Genomic DNA, 19,423 nt, shown 5'->3' with positions numbered 1-19,423 from the left:
AACTCTGGTGTTTTAATGACCTTCAAAAGGTCCAAATGAGGTACATCAACGTACTATCTAAAATTTAAATAAAGAGTAAATCAAATATAAACAACAATAAAATACCAATAAACTACTTTTTTGCAATAATTACCTCATGGAATTCTACCAAATGAAATGAGTTCATCATGATGTTATATTGTGTGTTTTTTTATCTACACCCGATTCCAAAATAAACGCCAGCCATGTGATCGTCCTTGGCCTGGTATCCTCGTCTCTCCGGGCCCCTCTCTTATCAGGCCGACACAATATTGTGGCGTCCTTGAGGGCCGCGGCCTGGGCCTGGCCGGAGGGAGGCGGGCTATAAGAGGAGGCGTCGGGCCGGACCCAGGTCTGCCCGACGCCCCATCATGACCCAGGACTCGTGGCTGCTGCTGGCCAGCATGGCGCTGCTGGCCCTGGCCGTGGCGCTGTGGCTGTGGGGGACCTCTAGGACGCCGTTGTCCTCTGCCTCAGCGGGGGGACCAGGTGGAGGGCACTGTACGGGTGTTGTATCTATATCATACCATAGTCGCGTGTTGTATCTATATCATACCATAGTCGCGTGTTGTATCTATATCATACCATAGTCGCGTGTTGTATCTATATCATACCATAGTCGCGTGTTGTATCTATATCATACCATAGTCGCATGTTGTATCTATATCATACCATAGTCGCGTGTTGTATCTATATCATACCATAGTCGCGTGTTGTATCTATATCATACCATAGTCGCGTGTTGTATCTATATCATACCATAGTCGCGTGTTGTATATATATCATACCATAGTCGCGTGTTGTATCTATATCATACCATAGTCGCGAGTTGTATCTATATCATACCATAGTCGCGTGTTGTATATATATCATACCATAGTCGCGTGTTGTATATATATCATACCATAGTCGCGTGTTGTATCTATATCATACCATAGTCGCGTGTTGTATATATATCATACCATAGTCACGTGTTGTATATATATCATACCATAGTCGCGTGTTGTATCTATATCATACCATAGTCGCGTGTTGTATATATATCATACCATAGTCGCGTGTTGTATATATATCATACCATAGTGTGTTTGTGACGTGTATTGTATTTATGATATGGATTATGTTTCTTGTATGTTAAAGTATTTTTTAAAGTTTGATGTCGATTTGTATATTGATTTAAATTGAAACAGGGAGTTTGCGAACTTCTTTCATGATGTAAGCTTTAAGATATATTTAAGATATTCAAGATATTTACATCTTTTTACTTAGATAAGTTCTTATTAGACTATGTTATAGTGTGTTCGGTAAAGCGTCTTTGAATATACAAGAAAAAAGCTCGATATAAGTCTAATGTATAATTATTATATAACAGCAGACGGGTTTCACAGTGACGATGTCAGCAACCCAGTGACTCCTCCTCCTCCTCCTCCCCATCCTCCTCCTCCCCCTCCTCCTCCTCCTCCTCCTCCTCCTCCCCCTCCTCCTCCTCCTCCTCCCCCCTGCTCCTCCCCCCTCCTCCTCCCCCCTCCTCCTCCTCCTCCTCCCCCTCCCTCTCCCCCTCCTCCTCCTCCTCCTCCCCCTCCTCCTCCTCCTCCTCCCCCTCCACCTCCTCCTCCTCCCCCTCCTCCCCCTCCTCCTCCTCCTCCTCCCACTCCCCATCCTCCTCCTCCCCCCTGCTCCTCCCCCCTCCTCCTCCTCCTCCCTCTCCTCCTCCTCCTCCCCCCTGCTCCTCCTCCTCCCCCTCCCTCTCCTCCTCCTCCCCCCCCCCCCCCCTCCTCCTCTAGTCCTCCACAAGGGCCTCCCTCCCGGGCCCCGTGGTCTCCCCTTCCTGGGGAACCTGCTGGATCTGGGCCAGGACCATCTGCCCTCCCACCTGACGCGGCTGGCCCGGAGGTACGGCCCCGTCTACACCCTGACCTGCGGCAGCTCCAGTGAGGACCGGCGCTGGGGGGGGGGCTGGGGGGCTGGGGGGGGGGGGCGGGCGGTTGGGGGGCTGGGGGGCTGGGGGGGGTTTGGTTGATGGGGCGTCTGGTGTTTGTGGATTCTACTGTCTATACTGTCTATGTGTGTGTGTGTGTGTGTGTGTGTGTGTGTGTGTGTGTGTGTGTGTGTGTGTGTGTGTGTGTGTGTGTGTGTGTGTTTTGCAGCGCTGGTGGTTCTGAACAGCAGCGACGTCATCAAGGAGGCGCTGGTTAGGAAATGGTCCGACTTCGCTGGCCGGCCCATCTCATACACAGGTGAGCAGGAGGCGTTGGACAGAGGGTAACCCTAACCCTAACCCTAACCCTAACCCACTTCATACACAGGTGACCAGGAGGCGCTGGACAGAGGGTAACCCTAACCCTAACCCTAACCCACTTCATACACAGGTGACCAGAAGGCGCTGGACAGATGGGGGTCAACATAAAGTAGTCTCGCAAAGCCAGACCAAACTACAGCAAGTAGAATGGTCTGGAGCCATGCTACCTCGAGCCGTCTATCCGTGGGGAAACTGGGCGGGCCTGTTTTTATTTCTTTAAACCAATCACAATCGTCTAGGGCGGGGCTAAGCCCGGGAAGCAGCAGCGGTGTCCATGCAAAATAGAACATCTTTCTTCCTCAGCCAATGCTGCAAGCAAATCTTTTGCAGTTCTTTGCAATTTTCGACGGAAAGAGCAAAACATGCCAACTTTACAGCGCCGTCAAAGTCCTCTTCAAAACTCGCCATACTGCCTAGTTTCCAAGTTTGAGGGGGAGCACAATACGGGAACGCCAGCAACCGGAAGGGGAGGAGTCGCGGCCAAATCCGACGCTAGGCAATAGACGCTGTCTACTTCCGTTCAGCCAGACTAACATAAAGAGACGGGCTGAAGGAGAAGGAGAAGGACATGCATATGTAGTGGGATACAAATAGCTTTTTCCAAAACTCACAAATATGCATTCTAATACACTTTATGGATATTAGTAATGATATTCTTAATGAAGATACTTAATGAATATACTAAATGAGTGTACTTAATGAATATAATTAATGAATATACTTAATGAATGTACTTAATGAATGTAATTAATGAATATACTTAATGAATATACTTAATGAATATACTGAATGCACGTACTTAACAAACTAACTTAACAAACACACTTTTTGAATATATATCTCTCTATATATCTATCTATATCTATATCTCTATAGATATAGATATAGATATATCATATAGAGCTATACATTAAAGAGCCTGTGATGGCCCCCTGCAGGCTCCCTGGTCTCCGGGGGGGGGCGCTCCATCTCGCTGGGCGACTACAGCGAGGAGTGGAGGGTTCAGCGCCGCCTGGTGCACCAGACCCTGCAGCGCTACTCACACAGCAGCCTGCAGGCCCTGGTGCGGAGACAGGCCCTGGCCCTCAGAGAGGTACACACAACGCACAACCAGACGCACACAGACACACACAGACACACACAGACACACACAGACACACACACACACACAGACACACACACACACACAGACGCACACAGACACACACAGACGCACACAGACACACACAGACACACACACACAGACACACACAGACACACACAGACACACACACACACACACAGTAGCCTGCAGGCCCTGGTGCAGAGACAGGCCCTGGCCCTCAGAGAGGTACACACAACACACACAGATGCACACAGACACACACAGACACACAACCAGAGACACACAGACACACACAAACACACACGGACACACACAGACACACACAGACGCACACAGACACAAACAGACACACAACCAGAGACACACAGACACATACAGACACACAGAGGTCAGAGAGGTACATCGGTCTACAGACGTCTGTCCTCAGACCGGTCTCCAGAGACTGAGGTCCTCAGACCGGTCTACAGAGACTGAGGTCCTCAGACCGGTCTACAGAGACTGCTGTCCTCAGACGGGTCTGCAGAGACTGAGGTCCTCAGACCGGTCTACTGACTGCTGTCCTCAGACCGGTCTGCAGAGACTGAGGTCCTCAGACCGGTCTACTGACTGCTGTCCTCAGACCGGTCTGCCGAGACTGAGGTCCTCAGACCGGTCTACAGACTGCTGTCCTCAGACCGGTCTGCCGAGACTGAGGTCCTCAGACCGGTCTACAGACTGCTGTCCTCAGACCGGTCTTCAGGGACTGAGGTCCTCAGACCGGTCTACAGACTGCTGTCCTCAGACCGGTCTTCAGGGACTGAGGTCCTCAGACCGGTCTACTGACTGCTGTCCTCAGACCGGTCCTCATGGACTGAGGTCCTCAGACCGGTCTACTGACTGCTGTCCTCAGACCGGTCTACAGAGACTGCTGTCCTCAGACCGGTCTACAGAGACTGAGGTCCTCAGACCGGTCTACAGGTCTACCAAGGGTTTTGGTTGAATAAACGTGAAGGCAGTGATTATTTACCGCACAGTCTGTGATTAACAGACGCTGATATATAACAATGCACAAATGATCAGTATTTATTTGAGCTGTGCTTCATTCTTCTGTTCAGGTTCTGATTGGGTACAACGGCCGTGCGGTCGATCTCGCAGAGGATTTCACCGTGGCAGCCAGTAACGTCATCACAACGCTGACGTTTGAAAAAGAAGTAAGCACCAAATCATCATTAAACAAACACGAGTCGAACAGGTTTTTTTGTTCATGTCATTTTATATTTTGATCAACTTTCAGTTTCTTTGTTGATAGCAGCATTTGGATTTTATAGTTTGTGTAGTTTCGTACTTCATGTATTTAGGTTAGTTTCTATTATCGATATCAGTGTTGTGTGTATTAAATGTGGTCTCTTTGTGTCTCCAGTATGGGAAGGAGTCTGAGGAACTGCAACAACTGCACAGCTGCCTCAACAACATCGTGTCTCTCTGGGGATCCCCGTGGATATCAGCTCTGGACTCCTTCCCCCTGCTCAGAGTCAGTACCCAGAACGCTTAGACTCACAAGCCGTAATACTCAGAGTCAGTACCCATAATGCTCAGAGTCAGTACCCATAATACTCAGAGTCAGTATCTAGAACGCTTAGACTCACAAGCCGTAATACTCAGAGTCAGTACCCATAATCAGCCATAATACACGCAATTAACTGATAAATATTCTCGAATTTACATAATCAAACACATTTGTGGTTTCCCCAAGAAATTGCCAAATCGTCCATTCTCCCGTCTTCTGAAAGAGGTGGCGAGGAGAGATGACATCATAGGAAGACACATCAAGGAATACAAAGTAAGTTGACATGTTGTCTCCACTATCATTTAACATTAAACTCCCAACATAACAATAACATCTGTTTATGTTGCTGACTTTATAGCTGCGAGACAACCAATCAGAGGACAGCATCACCAGCTCTCTGCTCAAAGGCATCGAACAAAGTATTGGATCTGAAGACGGTGTGGTAGGTAAGCCTACTCAACATTAAGCAACAGTTACTATCCCTTAATTATGCCTATTGAACATAGAACTCCAGTAACGCCCACTTAAGTAAAGGCCTACTAAATCTAAAGCACTAGTTTCTACCTGTTAAGTAGGCCTACTCAACATGAAGTAACAACAACCCCTTAAGCAGACCTAGTGAACAAGAAGCACCAGAAACTGCCCCTTAAGTCAGGCCTACTCCACATGAGCCCCAGTAACTACCCGTTAAGTAAGCCTACTGTATGTAGAATCCCAGTAACTACCCATTAATAGGCCTACCAAACATTGAGCCCCAGTAGCTACTCCTTAAGTAAGCCTACACAACATAGAGCAACAATAACTTACCCTCAAGTCGGCCTACCCTACAAAGAGCCCTGTTACTACCCCTTAAGTAGGCCTACTGAACATTGAGCCCGAGTAACCACCCTAAGCAGACCTAGTCAACAAAGAGCCCTAGTAGCTACAACTCTACAAAGAGTAGTAGCCTACTCTACAACAGAGCACTGTGACGACCTGGTCAGTAGGCCTACTCACCCTACATCCCCAGCAGTGCAGTGTGATTGTGTCCATGTGTCCGTCTGCAGCGGCTGACGGACACCCACCTCCACATGGCCACGGTGGACCTGCTGATCGGGGGCACGGAGACCACCGCCGCCTGGCTCAGCTGGACCCTGGCCTTCCTGCTGCACCGGCCACAGGTAGGTCAGGGGTAGGGGGGTACGCTAGCTCAGTCGTAGGGGTTACGCTAGCTCAGGGGAAGGGGGGTACGCTAGCTCAGGGGTAGGGGTTACGCTAGCTCAGGGGTAGGGGGGTACGCTAGCTCAGGGGTAGGGGGGTACGCTAGCTCAGGGGTAGGGGGGTACGCTAGCTCAGGGGTAAGGGGGTACGCTAGCTCAGTGGTAGGGGGGTACGCTAGCTCAGGGGTAAGGGGGTACGCTAGCTCAGTGGTAGGGGTTACGCTAGCTCAGGGGAAGGGGGGTACGCTAGCTCAGGGGTAGGGGTTACGCTAGCTCAGGGGTAGGAGGGTACGCTAGCTCAGTGGTAGGGGGGTACGCTAGCTCAGGGGTAAGGGGGTATGCTAGCTCAGGGTTAGGGGGTATGCTAGCTCAGGGTTAGGGGGTACGCTAGCTCAGGATTAGGGGGTACGCTAGCTCTGGGTTAGTGGGGTACGCTAGCTCAGGGTTAGGGTGTACGCTAGCTCAGTTGTAGGGGGTACGCTAGCTCAGTGGTAGGGTGAGGATTTGATCTAGGCTTTGGTTTCAGAGTCAGGGCTACCTATTAGGGAATTGTTTTTTAATTGTAGGGTTTGGTTTAGGGTTAGGGTTAGGGGGTAGAGGGTTTACTCTACCCCTTAAACCCAACCCCAATGTCAAACTCACTGCTCTGCATTGATGCTGCTGTACCTGGTACCCCGGACCCCCCCCCCCCCCTCCCTGCCCCCCTCCCTGCCCCCGCCCCCTATCTGCCCCCGCCCCCCCAGGTGCAGACACAGGTGTATGAGGAGATGTGTGGGGTGCTGGAGGGGCGGTACCCCCAGTACAGCGACAGGCCCCGCCTCCCGGTGCTGGGGGCGGTGATCAGCGAGGTGCTGAGGCTCCGCCCCGTGGCCCCCCTCGCCGTCCCCCACCGCGCCCTCAGGGACAGCAGGTGGAGACCGGGCCCCCGGACACACGCACACGCACACGCACACACAGACACACACGCACACGCACCTGGACTCAGAGCACACACACACACACACCTGGACTCAGAGCACGCATACAAACAAGGGCACCTCGACACACACACACGCACACACACACGCACACGCACACACACATGCACGCACGCACGCACACACACACACACACACACACCTTGACTCAGAGCACACACACACACACAAGGGCACCTGGACTCAGTGTTGCTACTGTGTTCAGTATCACAGGTGACGTCATGTAACGTATCTGTACTGTGTTCAGTAGGCTACTGACGTCACGTAACGTATCTGTACTGTGTTCAGTAGGCTACTGACGTCATGTAACGTATCTGTACTGTGTTCAGTAGGCTACTGACGTCACGTTACGTATCTGTACTGTCTTCAGTAGGCTACTGACGTCACGGAACGTATCTGTACTGTGTTCAGTAGGCTACTGACGTCACGGAACGTATCTGTACTGTGTTCAGTAGGCTACTGACGTCACGGAACGTATCTGTACTGTGTTCAGTAGGCTACTGACGTCATGTAACGTATCTGTACTGTGTTCAGTAGGCTACTGACGTCATGTAACGTATCTGTACTGTGTTCAGTAGGCTACTGACGTCACGGAACGTATCTGTACTGTGTTCAGTAGACTACTGAGGTTACGTAACGTATCTGTACTGTGTTCAGTATTGCAGGGTACTTCATCCCTAAGGACACAGTGATCATTCCCAACCTGTTCGGAGCTCACCACGACCCTTCTGTGTGGAGCGAGCCCAACAGCTTCAGACCAGGTAGGCCTACACTCACCTACCACCTCAGACAAGCTAGGCCTACACTCAGACCAGGTAGGCCTAGACCACCTACCACCTCAGACAAGCTAGGCCTACACTCACCTACCCTCTCAGACCAGGTAGGCCTACACTCACCTACCACCTCAGACAAGCTAGGCCTACACTCAGACCAGGTAGGCCTAGACCACCTACCCACTCAGAGCAGGTAGGCCTACACTCACCTACCCTCTCAGACCAGGTAGGCCTACACTCACCTACCCTCTCAGACCAGGTAGGCCTACACTCAGACCAGGTAGGCCTACACTCACCTACCCTCTCAGACCAGATAGGCCTACACTCAGACCAGGTAGGCCTACACTCACCTACCCTCTCAGACCAGGTAGGCCTACACCCACTCCCTGCTGGCTCAGCAGAGTTGACCTTTGACCCGTTGCCTCCGTCAGAGCGCTTCCTGGAGGGGGGCGGCGGCCGCGCCCGCGACCTGCTGGCCTTCGGGGGCGGGGCCCGTCTGTGTCTGGGCGAGACGGTCGCCAGGACGGAGCTCTTCCTGTTCACCGCCTACCTGCTGCGGGACTTCCTGTTCCTCCCCGGGGGAGAGGGGGCGGGTCTACCGGACCTGGAGGGGGAAGCCAGCGTGGTGCTGAAGGTCAAGTCCTACAAGGTCATCGCGGTGCCCCGCCCCCTGGAGACGGACCTCGCCGTGGGACCCCCTAACCAGCAGAGCGGCGACACTGCGCTATAATGAGGCTTCATGGTCTTGATCCTGGCTGTGAAGGTTGTTACGTCTAACCCTAGGGCCCGTAGGGATCTCCCCGTGGGTAGGAATCCGTAGGAATCTCTCACTCATGACGTTATCACTCTCATGATGTTATCATTCGTTTTTTTATCATTCGAGCGTAGCCGCTATGTTGAGCGGCTACGCTCGAATGATAAAACAACGAATGATAACATCATGAGTGAAGCAGACCTTAAAAAGGGAAACCACCCGAACATTCACCCTGTTAGTGGAAATGAAACAAAAAGCTGTGCTTCCCTGAACATAAGTTGTTGATATTAGTATCGATTATTATTTTGAATTTCCTTGGAGAACCATTTGTGTTGGGGTGAAGGATTGTAAGATGGAGGAGTGGGACCTCGTGTGGGTCCAGGGGTAGGACTACCTCTTGATCTCCTGGGTCAAAGACATCATGGAGAGCAAACCACGGAGATAGCCAGCATGCTAGCACAGATGGTTACAGCTTACCATCGTTTAATAAGATTCTTTAAGAACTACTAGAAAAAAGTATTGGTTATTGTTTGTAAGCTATCAACATTCTAGATCAGGAATTTGTTTCTTAGGTGTGGAAATAGGCCTATGTGCGTATTGAGTTTACTCATGCATTAATCTATAATCCAACGCAAATTTAGAAGCGTTATTTCCAAAACATGATATTCAAATATGTCTCCATTTCACAGAGTGCAAACAGAGTGTGTTCAACAGAGTGTGCAGAGTGTGCAGCTGATTTCTCACTTCCCAATGTCGCCCCTCTGTGAAGGAAAATAAAACGGTGGAAAAGTTCTGACAAAAGATGGATTTACTTACTACTACTTTACTTTATGTGAGATAACATTTGCCTCCATATGATTTGAGTATGGTTTCTCGGTCATTCGCTATAACACAATGATTTGAAACCCTCCTCACCACATTAAGAGGTGAAGGCTGGCATGGAAAACTTGTTTTGCAATCAGAAAAACGTGTATGTTGTAATGTGGTTGCCCCTTTGACAAAACTGAACGCCTTCACTTCCTGAACACAGCAGTTGGATGAGTGATGAACCACGAAGACTACTACACGATTGAAAGAAGAAAGATGTGTTCCTTACCACTTCTAGGACTTTATACTTTTATCCGGATGACTTACGGACTTCAAACTGGTAACAGCAAACAATACCAATGTAGCAAATAATGTGTTGATTATATTTAAATGTATTAAGAATAAAATATGTATTATGCATTCATTTCGTTCTGTAATGATTAATAATAATACATGTATGCGTACATTTAATTAGTTCAGACAAAGAGGAAGCATTTTGACTGAACTTACTACCTAAAGGTTTGGTTCTCGATGACGGCTCTTCTCCGTGCGTCCAACTTACTCTTTCCTGAGGTGAAGGACGGGGGGACTTTTATCGTTTGGTTGTGATCTGTGAGCGTTAATACCCAGCGGCCAATTTCTCCACAATGTCTATAGGCCTACACAATGTAATTCAGCTTCCAGATAATGCAAACATTCGACTATTAATCTAGAATGAACTATGGTAATAAACTCACCCAGAAACTAGAATTCAGCTTATTTTAAAAGCAGTTACTACAACAATCTAGTTATGAATAACCGTTTTTTCTTACGCCTGGCGGTGCACTACGATACAGGTTCACGTACAGGTTCACGTTTTGATATTCATGACTTTTCAGATGAACATAAGAAATTAACTGAGGAGCAAGCTCTGGTAAAGTCCACACCATTCTCAATTACACAAGAAGATGTTAGGTCAGTATTTAAGAGAAATAAGGTCAATAAAAGTCTGGGTCCATATGGTCATGGGAGACTGTTAAAGTGCTGTTCAGCACAGCTCTGTGGGGTGTTCACTGATATTTTTGAGATGTCCTTTGAACAGAGAAGGGTCCCAAAGGCATCGAAGGAGTCCATTATTGTTCCAGTGGCAAAGGGCAACACTAAAAAGGGTTTAAATGACTTCAGATCAGTGGCACTGACCTCACTGGTCATGAAGTCATTTGAAAAGATTGTGAAGTGTCTTTTGTTGTTAAGGGTGGGTGAGTCCCTGGACCCCGGGCAATTTGCACACAGGGCTAGAAGAGGGGTGGAGGATGCCCAGATTACACTAGTAAATCTCCTGTACAGCCATCTAGATGGTCCTGGCACACACGCCAGGCTTTTGTTTTTAGATTTTTCTTCTGCTTTTAATACTCTCCAGCGACATGTTTTAGTCAGTAAACTACTATCCGAATTTAATCTTTAGAGTCATCTCCTGAAATGGATCATGGATTTCTTAACTAACAGAAGACAAAGAGTAAAGGTAAATGGTTGTCTTTCGGAAAGGCGTGTCTCTTCCACTGCCTCTCCCCAGGGTTGTGTACTTACCCCTCTACTGGATATCCTCTACACTAATGACTGTAGAAGTCAACATATTAATAGACACATCCCGAAATTTGTTACTGACACAGTTATTGTTAGTTAACTGCATAAACATGAATCTCAGCATGGGCCAGTGGTTGATGAGTTTGTCAGTTGGTGTGACAAGTCTTTTCTTCAGCTTAACCAAAAATATGGCCATTGATTTAAGGAGAAACCAATCTTGTTCTCCTCCACCTACTAACATAAATAGAAACTGCATAGAGATGGTTGACCAGTATAAATATCTGGGAACAATGATAGATAATAAACTCAAATTTGACGTTAATACTGATTCTATTTGCAAGAAGGGGTAACAATGATTGTACTTCCTTCAGAAGCTTAACTTTTTCAATGTCGATAAGGTTATGATGCTTTTATTGAATCTGTTCTCACTTTTTCTTTTATTGCCTGGTATGGGGGCATCAGCCTTAGGGACAAAAACAACCTCAGCCATATTGTGAAGGTGGCTGGGAAGTTGATTGGCTGTACACATGTATCCTCAATGAACATTTATAAGACACAGGTTACTCAGAAAGCATTGTCTATATTGGACTGTAAAAATCTACCCCTTCATTGTTCATTCGAGGCCCTTCGCTCAGGCCGAATACTAAGAGTCCCTCTTTCTAGGTCCAATAAGACAAAGAACTCTTTTATTCCTAGTGCAAAACGTTTGCTCAATTTGCACAATTCCTTGCACGTACCTGTAAATGTATTTGAATCTGATGACTAGATAAGTATGACCGTTTATTAGCCTGTGTCTATCTCTTTGTCGTGTGCCCTTGTGTATATTGTGTTTTTTATGTGTACCTGACTGCAAGACAAGTTTCCCTTTTGGGACAATAAAGTTAAACTGAACTGAACTGGACTGAGGTTGACGGCAAAATAAAAATCCGACCTGAAGAATTCGGGGAACAAAATATTGCAAACAAACATCATAAGCTAGCTCTATAAGTTTACCTTTGGAGCCAATCGGGACACCTGGGGATTTACAACTGCCCGCTAATGCTAACCGCTACCGGGAAATAGTTTTCAAACTGCTCGTCTCACCGCAGGGAGGATCCAGAAGGCGTAAATATCCGAAACCCATCTTTTTTGTATGATTTAATAGTACTGAGGCTTACTTGTATGATGATAGTCGAGGACTCTGTAATATGTTGTTTCCTGCCATTTCGCTCATCCAGCAAATCAGTTTTTGAATTGCGTTTTGTTCTCAGCCGTCTTCGCTGTGCTGGGGGACAGCGTCGATCTGCCGTGTCCCATCCCCTTGGTCGGACCCTGCTCCGAGGTCAACTGGAAAGTGAGCGACTCTTTCCCGGGTTTCTACACGGAGGTGGTCCGGGCGGGCTTGGTCACGGCCGACGAGCCCCCCACTGTGAGGCTGGGGGCCGGCTGCTCTCTGCACATTGACCGCCTGGAACAGGACAGCGCGAGGACCTATGTGTGCAGTAACGGGCGGTTCAACGCATCACTGTCACTCGAGATCCTCAGCAGTAAGCATCTTGACCGACTGAATCACTCCCACAGGGATCTGAAGCTAAACTCAAACCTGACCTTACATCTGCCCTTTTCTTGTCATGTGTGCAGTTACTTCGGAGAAGAAAGGTGAAATGATGGAGATTCATTGTTACCTCAACGATTTCAAAGGACTTGTCCGGTCTTGTCCCCACCAGGGAATCCTTCTAGAGTGGCTGAGTGAAGCCAACACAGCATTGAACAAAGAGAGATTTTCCTTTAAGTCGCCCTCAAAGTGCTTCTCTAAAATAATCTTTAAGCCTAGACCGATGGACCATCGCAGAACGTGGAGTTGTCAACTCAGAGACAATGACACTGTGAAAACCTCCCTGGGCTACACGCTAAACATCACAGGTATCCATTGGCACTCGAATCTGCACTTTGTACTTGTCTTTGCCCATGAGCAAATACTAGCTGCTTGAGTGCACGACCAATGCAGGTTTAACCATGAAGTGTGTCACCATGATTTCCGTTTCAAGTGCTTGAGCTCTGTCACATGCTGTCTCCTTTCACCCAGATGGTATACAGGAAGTATTTGCACTGGTGGGTGAGTCGGTGTCATTCTCTTGTGATACTTCATCCATCGCTGGCGGTCTGGTGCAGTGGGTGGGACCCCAGCCCACCCTTGATGGAGTCAGCCTTCCAGCCGTCACATCTGATAAATCCGACTTCTCTTTGGCTGTAAGCCAGGGGCAGGCTGGGGATTACCAGTGCTCCCCTAATGGCGACAAAACTAAAGTCTTAGCCACAGTCCGACTGCACACACTCCACGGTAAGCTTTACAAACTGGTTGAGATCACAAGATAAGACATGAACTAAAAAGAAATCAAGAACTCAACATCAGGCGACGACTCGTTCCCCAGTGTGGGGTGCTTCCCGTCAGGATGTGAAACACCCAGTGGACTCTTCTGGTTGTGTTTGTCTTTCCAGTTTCTGCCGAGCAGGAGGGCAGTAACCTCACCCTGAGCTGTGTGCTCACCTGCGCCCTGGAGAAGTGTGATCAGGACGTGACGTTAGAGTGGACCACGGCCAGCCGGTCCTCCCGGCTGAGGGGTCGTAACCACATGACCCAAAACACCATCACCTCTCGGCTGTTCACTGAGGCGGTGCAGCTCACCGGCGCCCCCACTGTGTGCTCTGTGCATAAAGACGAGGTTCTGATGGCGTCCGAGACGTGGCGCTCTACCAACAGTAAGTCTGTGACGCTGAGCTGTGGACGCTGTGGACGTAGAAGCCATGGTTGTTCCTGACAGTGATGATGTGGTCTCAGCAGCAGCAGCGTCGCCGGCGGCGGCCTGGGCGGCCCTGCCTCTCAACCTCCTGCTGTGTGCGGCCGTCGGAGGAGGACTCTACTTCCATTCCAAGAAGAAAACCGAGAAAGGTGAGAGCAGCTTCTGATCGATGATCGTTATTTAAAAATCGTGTAACATCAATGGCTGATTGTTATTGGGGTTTTTTTAGGGAGCGAAGCAGTAGGAACCGAACCGGTAAGTAGGAGCAGTTACCTCGTACATCGTGGCAATCCACAGCCTCCAGGCCGGTACAGTGTACAACCGCAACATTAGAACACGATATATCGTAGGAATGCACGGCTACTGGGACGATATATTGTAGGAACGTAACACTAGAACTCAATATGTCGTAAGACTGGAACAATAGAACCCATTATAGGAATGCAACAATGTAACCCGATATATCATATGAATGCACAGCCATAGGCCGATATATCGTAGGAAAGCAACGATAGAACCCGATATATCGTAGGAATGCACAACTACTAGGCCGATATATCGTAGGAAAGCAACAATAGAACCCGATATATCGTAGGAATGCCCGGCTACTAGGCTGTTACCATACTAATCTCTATTATGTCGTGACCTTACCGCATCATAATGACAGCAGTCATTTTTCCCATATTAACACACAACAGTGTTATGATTTCTTGATGAAATTGCATAATAAAGTTTCTCTAAGCCATTTTCATGGAATGAAAATGGCTTTCATTGTGGACTAACAACTTATGTTATTCCACCTTTTGACTGACTTCAACAGTTTCTAAGTTTGATGAATCCTCCTGTTTCTTCTTCACAGGCTCCGTTTTATGAAGTTATCCCGGATGTAAATCAAGAAAGATATAACGTTCAATATAACGCTGGAAAGTCCAACTCTGACGATGTTTTTTATGATCTGCTCCAAGCTGTAGATGAATCCAAAGCTAAGGAACTAATTCTATAAAATTTGTTGATAAAGCGATTATAGGGAAATTCTATTGGGTCTATGGAAACTAAACAATTGTTTGGTAAACTTTGAATTTACCTTCCAAACAGGAATCAATAAGCAAAAAAAAGATCTCCTGAAAGCTTGTGTGTACACTGAATGCTGTTTCGTATATTGTCTTTGTCAGGGATCCGCACAATTCCCAACTGCACCACAAGGTGATGATGTGATGTTATCAAAAATTAAATTAACTGTAAACATGGCTTGTAATTTACCGCAATGACAAAAGCTGTGAATGATGTGTCTGTTGAAAGATGTGTTGATTAAAAAAGGTGTAGAAAGAAAAACTTGTATCCAGATGAATATCTATATGAATATGACAGATAGGGTTATATATAATGAATGTATCTTACATTCGTTATAAACGACTCATCTTTCAGGTTACTGCTGTCTGCTCCTCCCCTCCTGAGCTTCCCTCATGCCTCCGTTGTGGAAGGTCCCAATTCACTTTCACTTCCTGCTGCTCTGGCTGTGTTTTGTGTTGAGCTGTATTCAATCATCTCTGTGTTACTAAAAAGGCTTTTTGGTTTCCCACTACCTGTTTCTATATTTAATGTCTCACATATGTGTCACTGCTAAATTAATAAGATGTTCATTTTATGAAGGGTTTTTCAGAGACTCCCAACGCTGTACAATCAAGCCCTCAGTGGAGTCATGGTGGGGAGGTTAAGGCTTCATTTGAAGGCAGCGATTGAGTCAGCCTTCCTGGTCCATCTGGGATCCATCGCCGAGGCGCTGAAGGACCTGACCCCCCATGGAACCCACCGGACCAGTGAGAGGGCAGGCCACTTGGTAGAAGACAGGGCACAGGGGGACGGACCAGAGCAGGACAGGGCACAGGGGGACAGGGCAGAGGGGGACAGACCAGAGGGGGACGGACCAGAGGGGGACGGACCAGAGGAGGAGAGACCAGAGGGGGACGGACCAGAGGGGGACGGACCAGAGGGGGACAGACCAGAGGGGGACGGACCAGAGGGGGACAGACCAGAGGGGGACGGACCAGAGGGGGACGGACCAGAGGGGGACAGACCAGAGGGGGACGGACCAGAGGAGGAGAGACCAGAGGGGGACGGACCAGAGGGGGACGGACCAGAGGGGGACAGACCAGAGGAGGAGAGACCACAGGGGGACAGACCAGAGGGGGACGGACCAGAGGGGGACAGACCAGAGGGGGACAGGGCAGAGGGGGACGGACCAGAGGGGGACGGACCAGAGGGGGACAGGGCAGAGGGGGACGGACCAGAGGGGGACAGACCAGAGGGGGACAGACCAGAGGGGGACAGACCAGAGGGGCACGGACCAGAGGGGCACAGAGGAGGAGAGAGGAGACAGAGGGAGACAGGAACTCTGAAGATGCAGAACGTCTTGAAAGTTGTTGTGGGTGGGGAGTACAGCAGTGAGGTGAATGAACGACCACTATTCAGGTCATTTTCGTAAATGGTTGAGTTTTGCTGAATTGTTGAGTTTTTTCATGGAGATGACCCGCGGTAAAAGGCCAAAAGGAAGCGCTTTTGCTAACCTGTTAGTTCTGGTTAGTTGCGTTATGGCAGTGCTGAATAGGCAGGACAACCAAACTAGGAATGAGCACGTTGACAACAGATCCACTTCCTCATCAACCACCACAAGTGCTGCTGCACTTCCTCCCAGTGGACAGTACTCCTCAGTCACTGCCACCGAGAAATGGCAAGAAGAATCCAAGGTGAGTCTGGATGGCCTCTACTAGGTGATATAGGTCCGACGTGTTTAGGTTTATGGCGTTAAAATCGAAAAGGCCGCTCCAGTTTGGTTGATTCTGCCTATTTGCTTCAGGAGGGAAAGAATTCGGTGCCCTCAAGTCTGCACAGGAAGAAAGACTCAACAAAATCAATGAGGTTGGTCCAAATATCTTATTTTACACAATGCTAATACTTAAAGTAGTGCTACTACCATCAATACTGATTCTAAACACAATCTCTCTCAGTGATTCTAAACATCACTGAATCAGTTAACATCAGATTCCGTTCTCTTTTTATTCGTCTTTCAGGAATTCCTCTCAGACACTCAATATGAAGAAGTGGAAGACCTTTCATCAAAGCTTGAATTGTTTAAAAGTAAGATATTGAAATTCTCTTAAACAATAGGTTGTGTATTTGTTTTTTAACAACCTGTATTCATTCTTTTTACAGCTAAATTCATGGAATTTGATCTGGATATCAGCGGAGATTTAGGTAAAAAAGAAAAGGATTACTGCAAGCGTTTGAATCAAGGATCTTTGACCGACTACAATTAACGACACAATCTCTTTTTGACAGACATCATGGGACTTAAACAAATGTTGGAGAAACTGGGCAAGGCCAAGACCCACTTGGAGCTGAAAAAGATTCTGTCTCAGGTGTCTGCAGGGGAGACCATCTCCTACAGAGACTTTCTCCACATGATGTTGGGCAAGAATAACTCAATTCTGAAACTGTAAGTAGAAAACAAGGACCCTAAATCAATGCCTCAGGGTAGTAGGGTGATAATGTGTACGATTTGGGCCTCTGTCGGGTGCTCCGATTTACTCTGCAGAATAAATAATAGCAAAGACATTCTTCTAACCAGCATTCACTCGCTAACAACAAGCAACCACAGCCAACAGAGTGGGGTCAAAAGGACAGTTCCTCATTTCTTCAATCTGAATCCTGGTTCTCTTTTTGTCGTACGTGCACTGAGGTATTTCTGCGCTGGAAATGCTAGCTCCCCCAAGCTATTATAAGGATCAAAATATATCAGGACCTGACATATTAGTAAATCTTTACACGTTGACGCTACAAAGAAATAAAACACGTTCATACTTGAAACATTGTTCTGTATTCATGATTACCGCTGCACATGCCATCATCATGGATGAAAAGGCTAACAAATTTCACTGGCATGTGTTGTGTTTCTCTGAAAGGATTCTGATGTTTGAAGACATGGGCAAGGACAAGGAACCTGCGGAGACCGGGCCGCCAGGGCGCAGGACATTCGCTGACCTACCCTGACCTGCTCTGACCTGCCCTAACCTACCCTGGTCTACCTGACCTACCCTGGCCTATCCTTTCCTCACTGAAGGCCAACGCTGGACTACCCTGAATGCCAAGGCTGCTGCCTCCAGATCACATTCACTCCACTGGGCTTCAAATCAGCAGCCTGGAGTTCGGCTTTATGCAGAAAAATAAATAGAAATTAAATGCTTACATTATTTAGTTTATACATATGGATATTTATTTGAAGGTGGGTAGACCTTAATATGGAATTGACCAAGAGAACCACACACACAACAAACTCACCAAGACAAACACATACACACACTGACCAAGACAATTACATACACACACACTGACCCAGAAAACCACATACACACAAACTCACCAAGACAACCACATGCACACACACACACACTGACCAACACAACCACATACACACACTGACCACGACAACCACACACTGACCAAGACAACCACACACACACACACACACACACACACTGACCAAGATAACCACATCCTCTTTTGAGCACAAAGCTTGGAGGGAAATGAAACTCGTCAACGTTAAAAATCGACTTTGTTTGAAGGTTCAAATACATTTTAAATTGTCTTGTCTCCTTTAGTAAGCCTTTTTAACTCTTATTCAATGGTATTTGTTGTACATAATAATAATTATAACTATTATAGCAACCTGGTTGCTATAATAGACAAATGTTAGCTACATTATCAATAAAGACATGCTAAATAAAGACAGAGGTATGTATATTATCAATATAGTCAGAGGTAGCTACATTATCAATAATGACATGCAAAATAAAGACAGAGGTAGCTACATTATCAATAAAGACAGAGGTAGCTACATCATCAATAAAGACGGAGGTAGCTCCATCATCAGTACACACACACTGTTATACTATTATAGCAACCTGGTCAGCTGTGTCTCTTCAACCCGGTATCACGCGATTGCGTGCTCCTGCGCACGAACGTTAATCTATTGAAGCGTGTTCCAGAGCACGATAGTCCGACTTTTTGCGTGTTACACAGAACGAAATGTAAACCAATGCATTCTGAATGGGAGTGTTCTAAGACAATTAACGTGCTCCACAAAACGGAACGAGAGAGATAGAAAGAGAGAGAGGGAGGGACAGAGAGAGAGAGAGGGAGAGCGAGAGAGAGGCTTCAGAAAGGGTGTTCGCAAATAGTACAGTGCACCCTAGTTTTGTTTATGCCAAAACCACAAATGCTAGATGTATATATATATTTATACAACGGGGGACCTAAATCCAGCGATCTGATTGGTTCCCAACTGTTGTATAATGAGCGTATACATAACTGCTATGACGCCCGATCATTTTGTGAAAGTTTGCATATCACTCCGCGCCTGGAAGTAGAAACAGTTACAAAGTAAAACATGTGTTGGATGATGGAGAGGGTGTAAATGTTGTTACTCCGGGAGTGAGCAAGGCGATGGAGGGACTAACGAAAGCTTAGGCACACGGCGAGTGAACTGCTCCATAGGATAAATTGCCGGCGAACCGCTCTATCGGAGCCTTCTCTCTGAGGGACGATA

General features: G+C 47.6%; 3 protein-coding genes across 4 annotated transcripts; all 3 read left to right on the top strand.

The window, feature by feature from the left end:
- Window positions 1-370: 370 nt before the first annotated feature.
- On the top strand, window positions 371-9,902 carry cyp21a2 (cytochrome P450, family 21, subfamily A, polypeptide 2). The gene is made up of 12 exons (XM_030358770.1): window positions 371-519; window positions 1,803-1,949; window positions 2,166-2,255; window positions 3,256-3,410; window positions 4,517-4,612; window positions 4,822-4,932; window positions 5,155-5,241; window positions 5,327-5,410; window positions 6,015-6,128; window positions 6,911-7,077; window positions 7,802-7,905; window positions 8,349-9,902. The coding sequence occupies exons 1-12, from the start codon at window positions 390-392 to the stop codon at window positions 8,645-8,647; spliced, it is 1,584 nt and encodes a 527-aa protein (XP_030214630.1). The 5' UTR covers window positions 371-389; the 3' UTR covers window positions 8,648-9,902.
- On the top strand, window positions 9,691-15,403 carry LOC115545512 (uncharacterized). 2 transcript variants are annotated; one of them, XM_030358779.1, is made up of 8 exons: window positions 9,691-9,818; window positions 12,292-12,567; window positions 12,662-12,943; window positions 13,107-13,361; window positions 13,520-13,780; window positions 13,863-13,970; window positions 14,051-14,076; window positions 14,681-15,403. In XM_030358779.1, the coding sequence occupies exons 1-8, from the start codon at window positions 9,716-9,718 to the stop codon at window positions 14,822-14,824; spliced, it is 1,455 nt and encodes a 484-aa protein (XP_030214639.1). In that variant the 5' UTR covers window positions 9,691-9,715; the 3' UTR covers window positions 14,825-15,403. The 2 variants fall into 2 exon arrangements, with proteins under 2 accessions (XP_030214639.1, XP_030214638.1); XM_030358778.1 differs by having other exon boundaries at window positions 13,860-13,970.
- A 1,003-nt stretch (window positions 15,404-16,406) lies between these two features.
- Window positions 16,407-18,604, top strand: LOC115545542 (allograft inflammatory factor 1). The gene is made up of 6 exons (XM_030358838.1): window positions 16,407-16,565; window positions 16,676-16,737; window positions 16,890-16,956; window positions 17,032-17,073; window positions 17,158-17,314; window positions 17,781-18,604. Exons 1-6 carry the CDS (start codon window positions 16,547-16,549, stop codon window positions 17,866-17,868), a joined length of 435 nt encoding a protein of 144 aa, XP_030214698.1. The 5' UTR covers window positions 16,407-16,546; the 3' UTR covers window positions 17,869-18,604.
- Window positions 18,605-19,423: the final 819 nt, after the last annotated feature.

Source organism: Gadus morhua, chromosome 6, assembly GCF_902167405.1.
Source record: "Gadus morhua chromosome 6, gadMor3.0, whole genome shotgun sequence".
Taxonomy (NCBI): Eukaryota; Metazoa; Chordata; class Actinopteri; order Gadiformes; family Gadidae; genus Gadus; species Gadus morhua.
The sequence above is the reverse complement of the archived record's forward strand: the minus strand, read 5'-3'. Positions and strand labels throughout refer to the sequence as shown.

Excerpts from the sequence above, each read along its gene's own strand:
- cyp21a2 (XM_030358770.1), top strand. The coding sequence starts at position 390 with ATGACCCAGGACTCGTGGCTGCTGCTGGCCAGCATGGCGCTGCTGGCC. Across the intron at positions 4,933-5,154 it reads ACTCCTTCCCCCTGCTCAGA|AAATTGCCAAATCGTCCATT; the intron begins GTCAGTACCCAG and ends GGTTTCCCCAAG. Across the intron at positions 5,411-6,014 it reads TTGGATCTGAAGACGGTGTG|CGGCTGACGGACACCCACCT; the intron begins GTAGGTAAGCCT and ends GTCCGTCTGCAG.
- LOC115545512 (XM_030358778.1), top strand. The coding sequence starts at position 9,716 with ATGAACCACGAAGACTACTACACGATTGAAAGAAGAAAGATGTGTTCC. Across the intron at positions 12,568-12,661 it reads GTCACTCGAGATCCTCAGCA|TTACTTCGGAGAAGAAAGGT; the intron begins GTAAGCATCTTG and ends TCATGTGTGCAG. Across the intron at positions 12,944-13,106 it reads CTACACGCTAAACATCACAG|ATGGTATACAGGAAGTATTT; the intron begins GTATCCATTGGC and ends CCTTTCACCCAG.
- LOC115545542 (XM_030358838.1), top strand. Across the intron at positions 16,738-16,889 it reads GACTCAACAAAATCAATGAG|GAATTCCTCTCAGACACTCA; the intron begins GTTGGTCCAAAT and ends TTCGTCTTTCAG. Across the intron at positions 17,315-17,780 it reads AATAACTCAATTCTGAAACT|GATTCTGATGTTTGAAGACA; the intron begins GTAAGTAGAAAA and ends TTTCTCTGAAAG.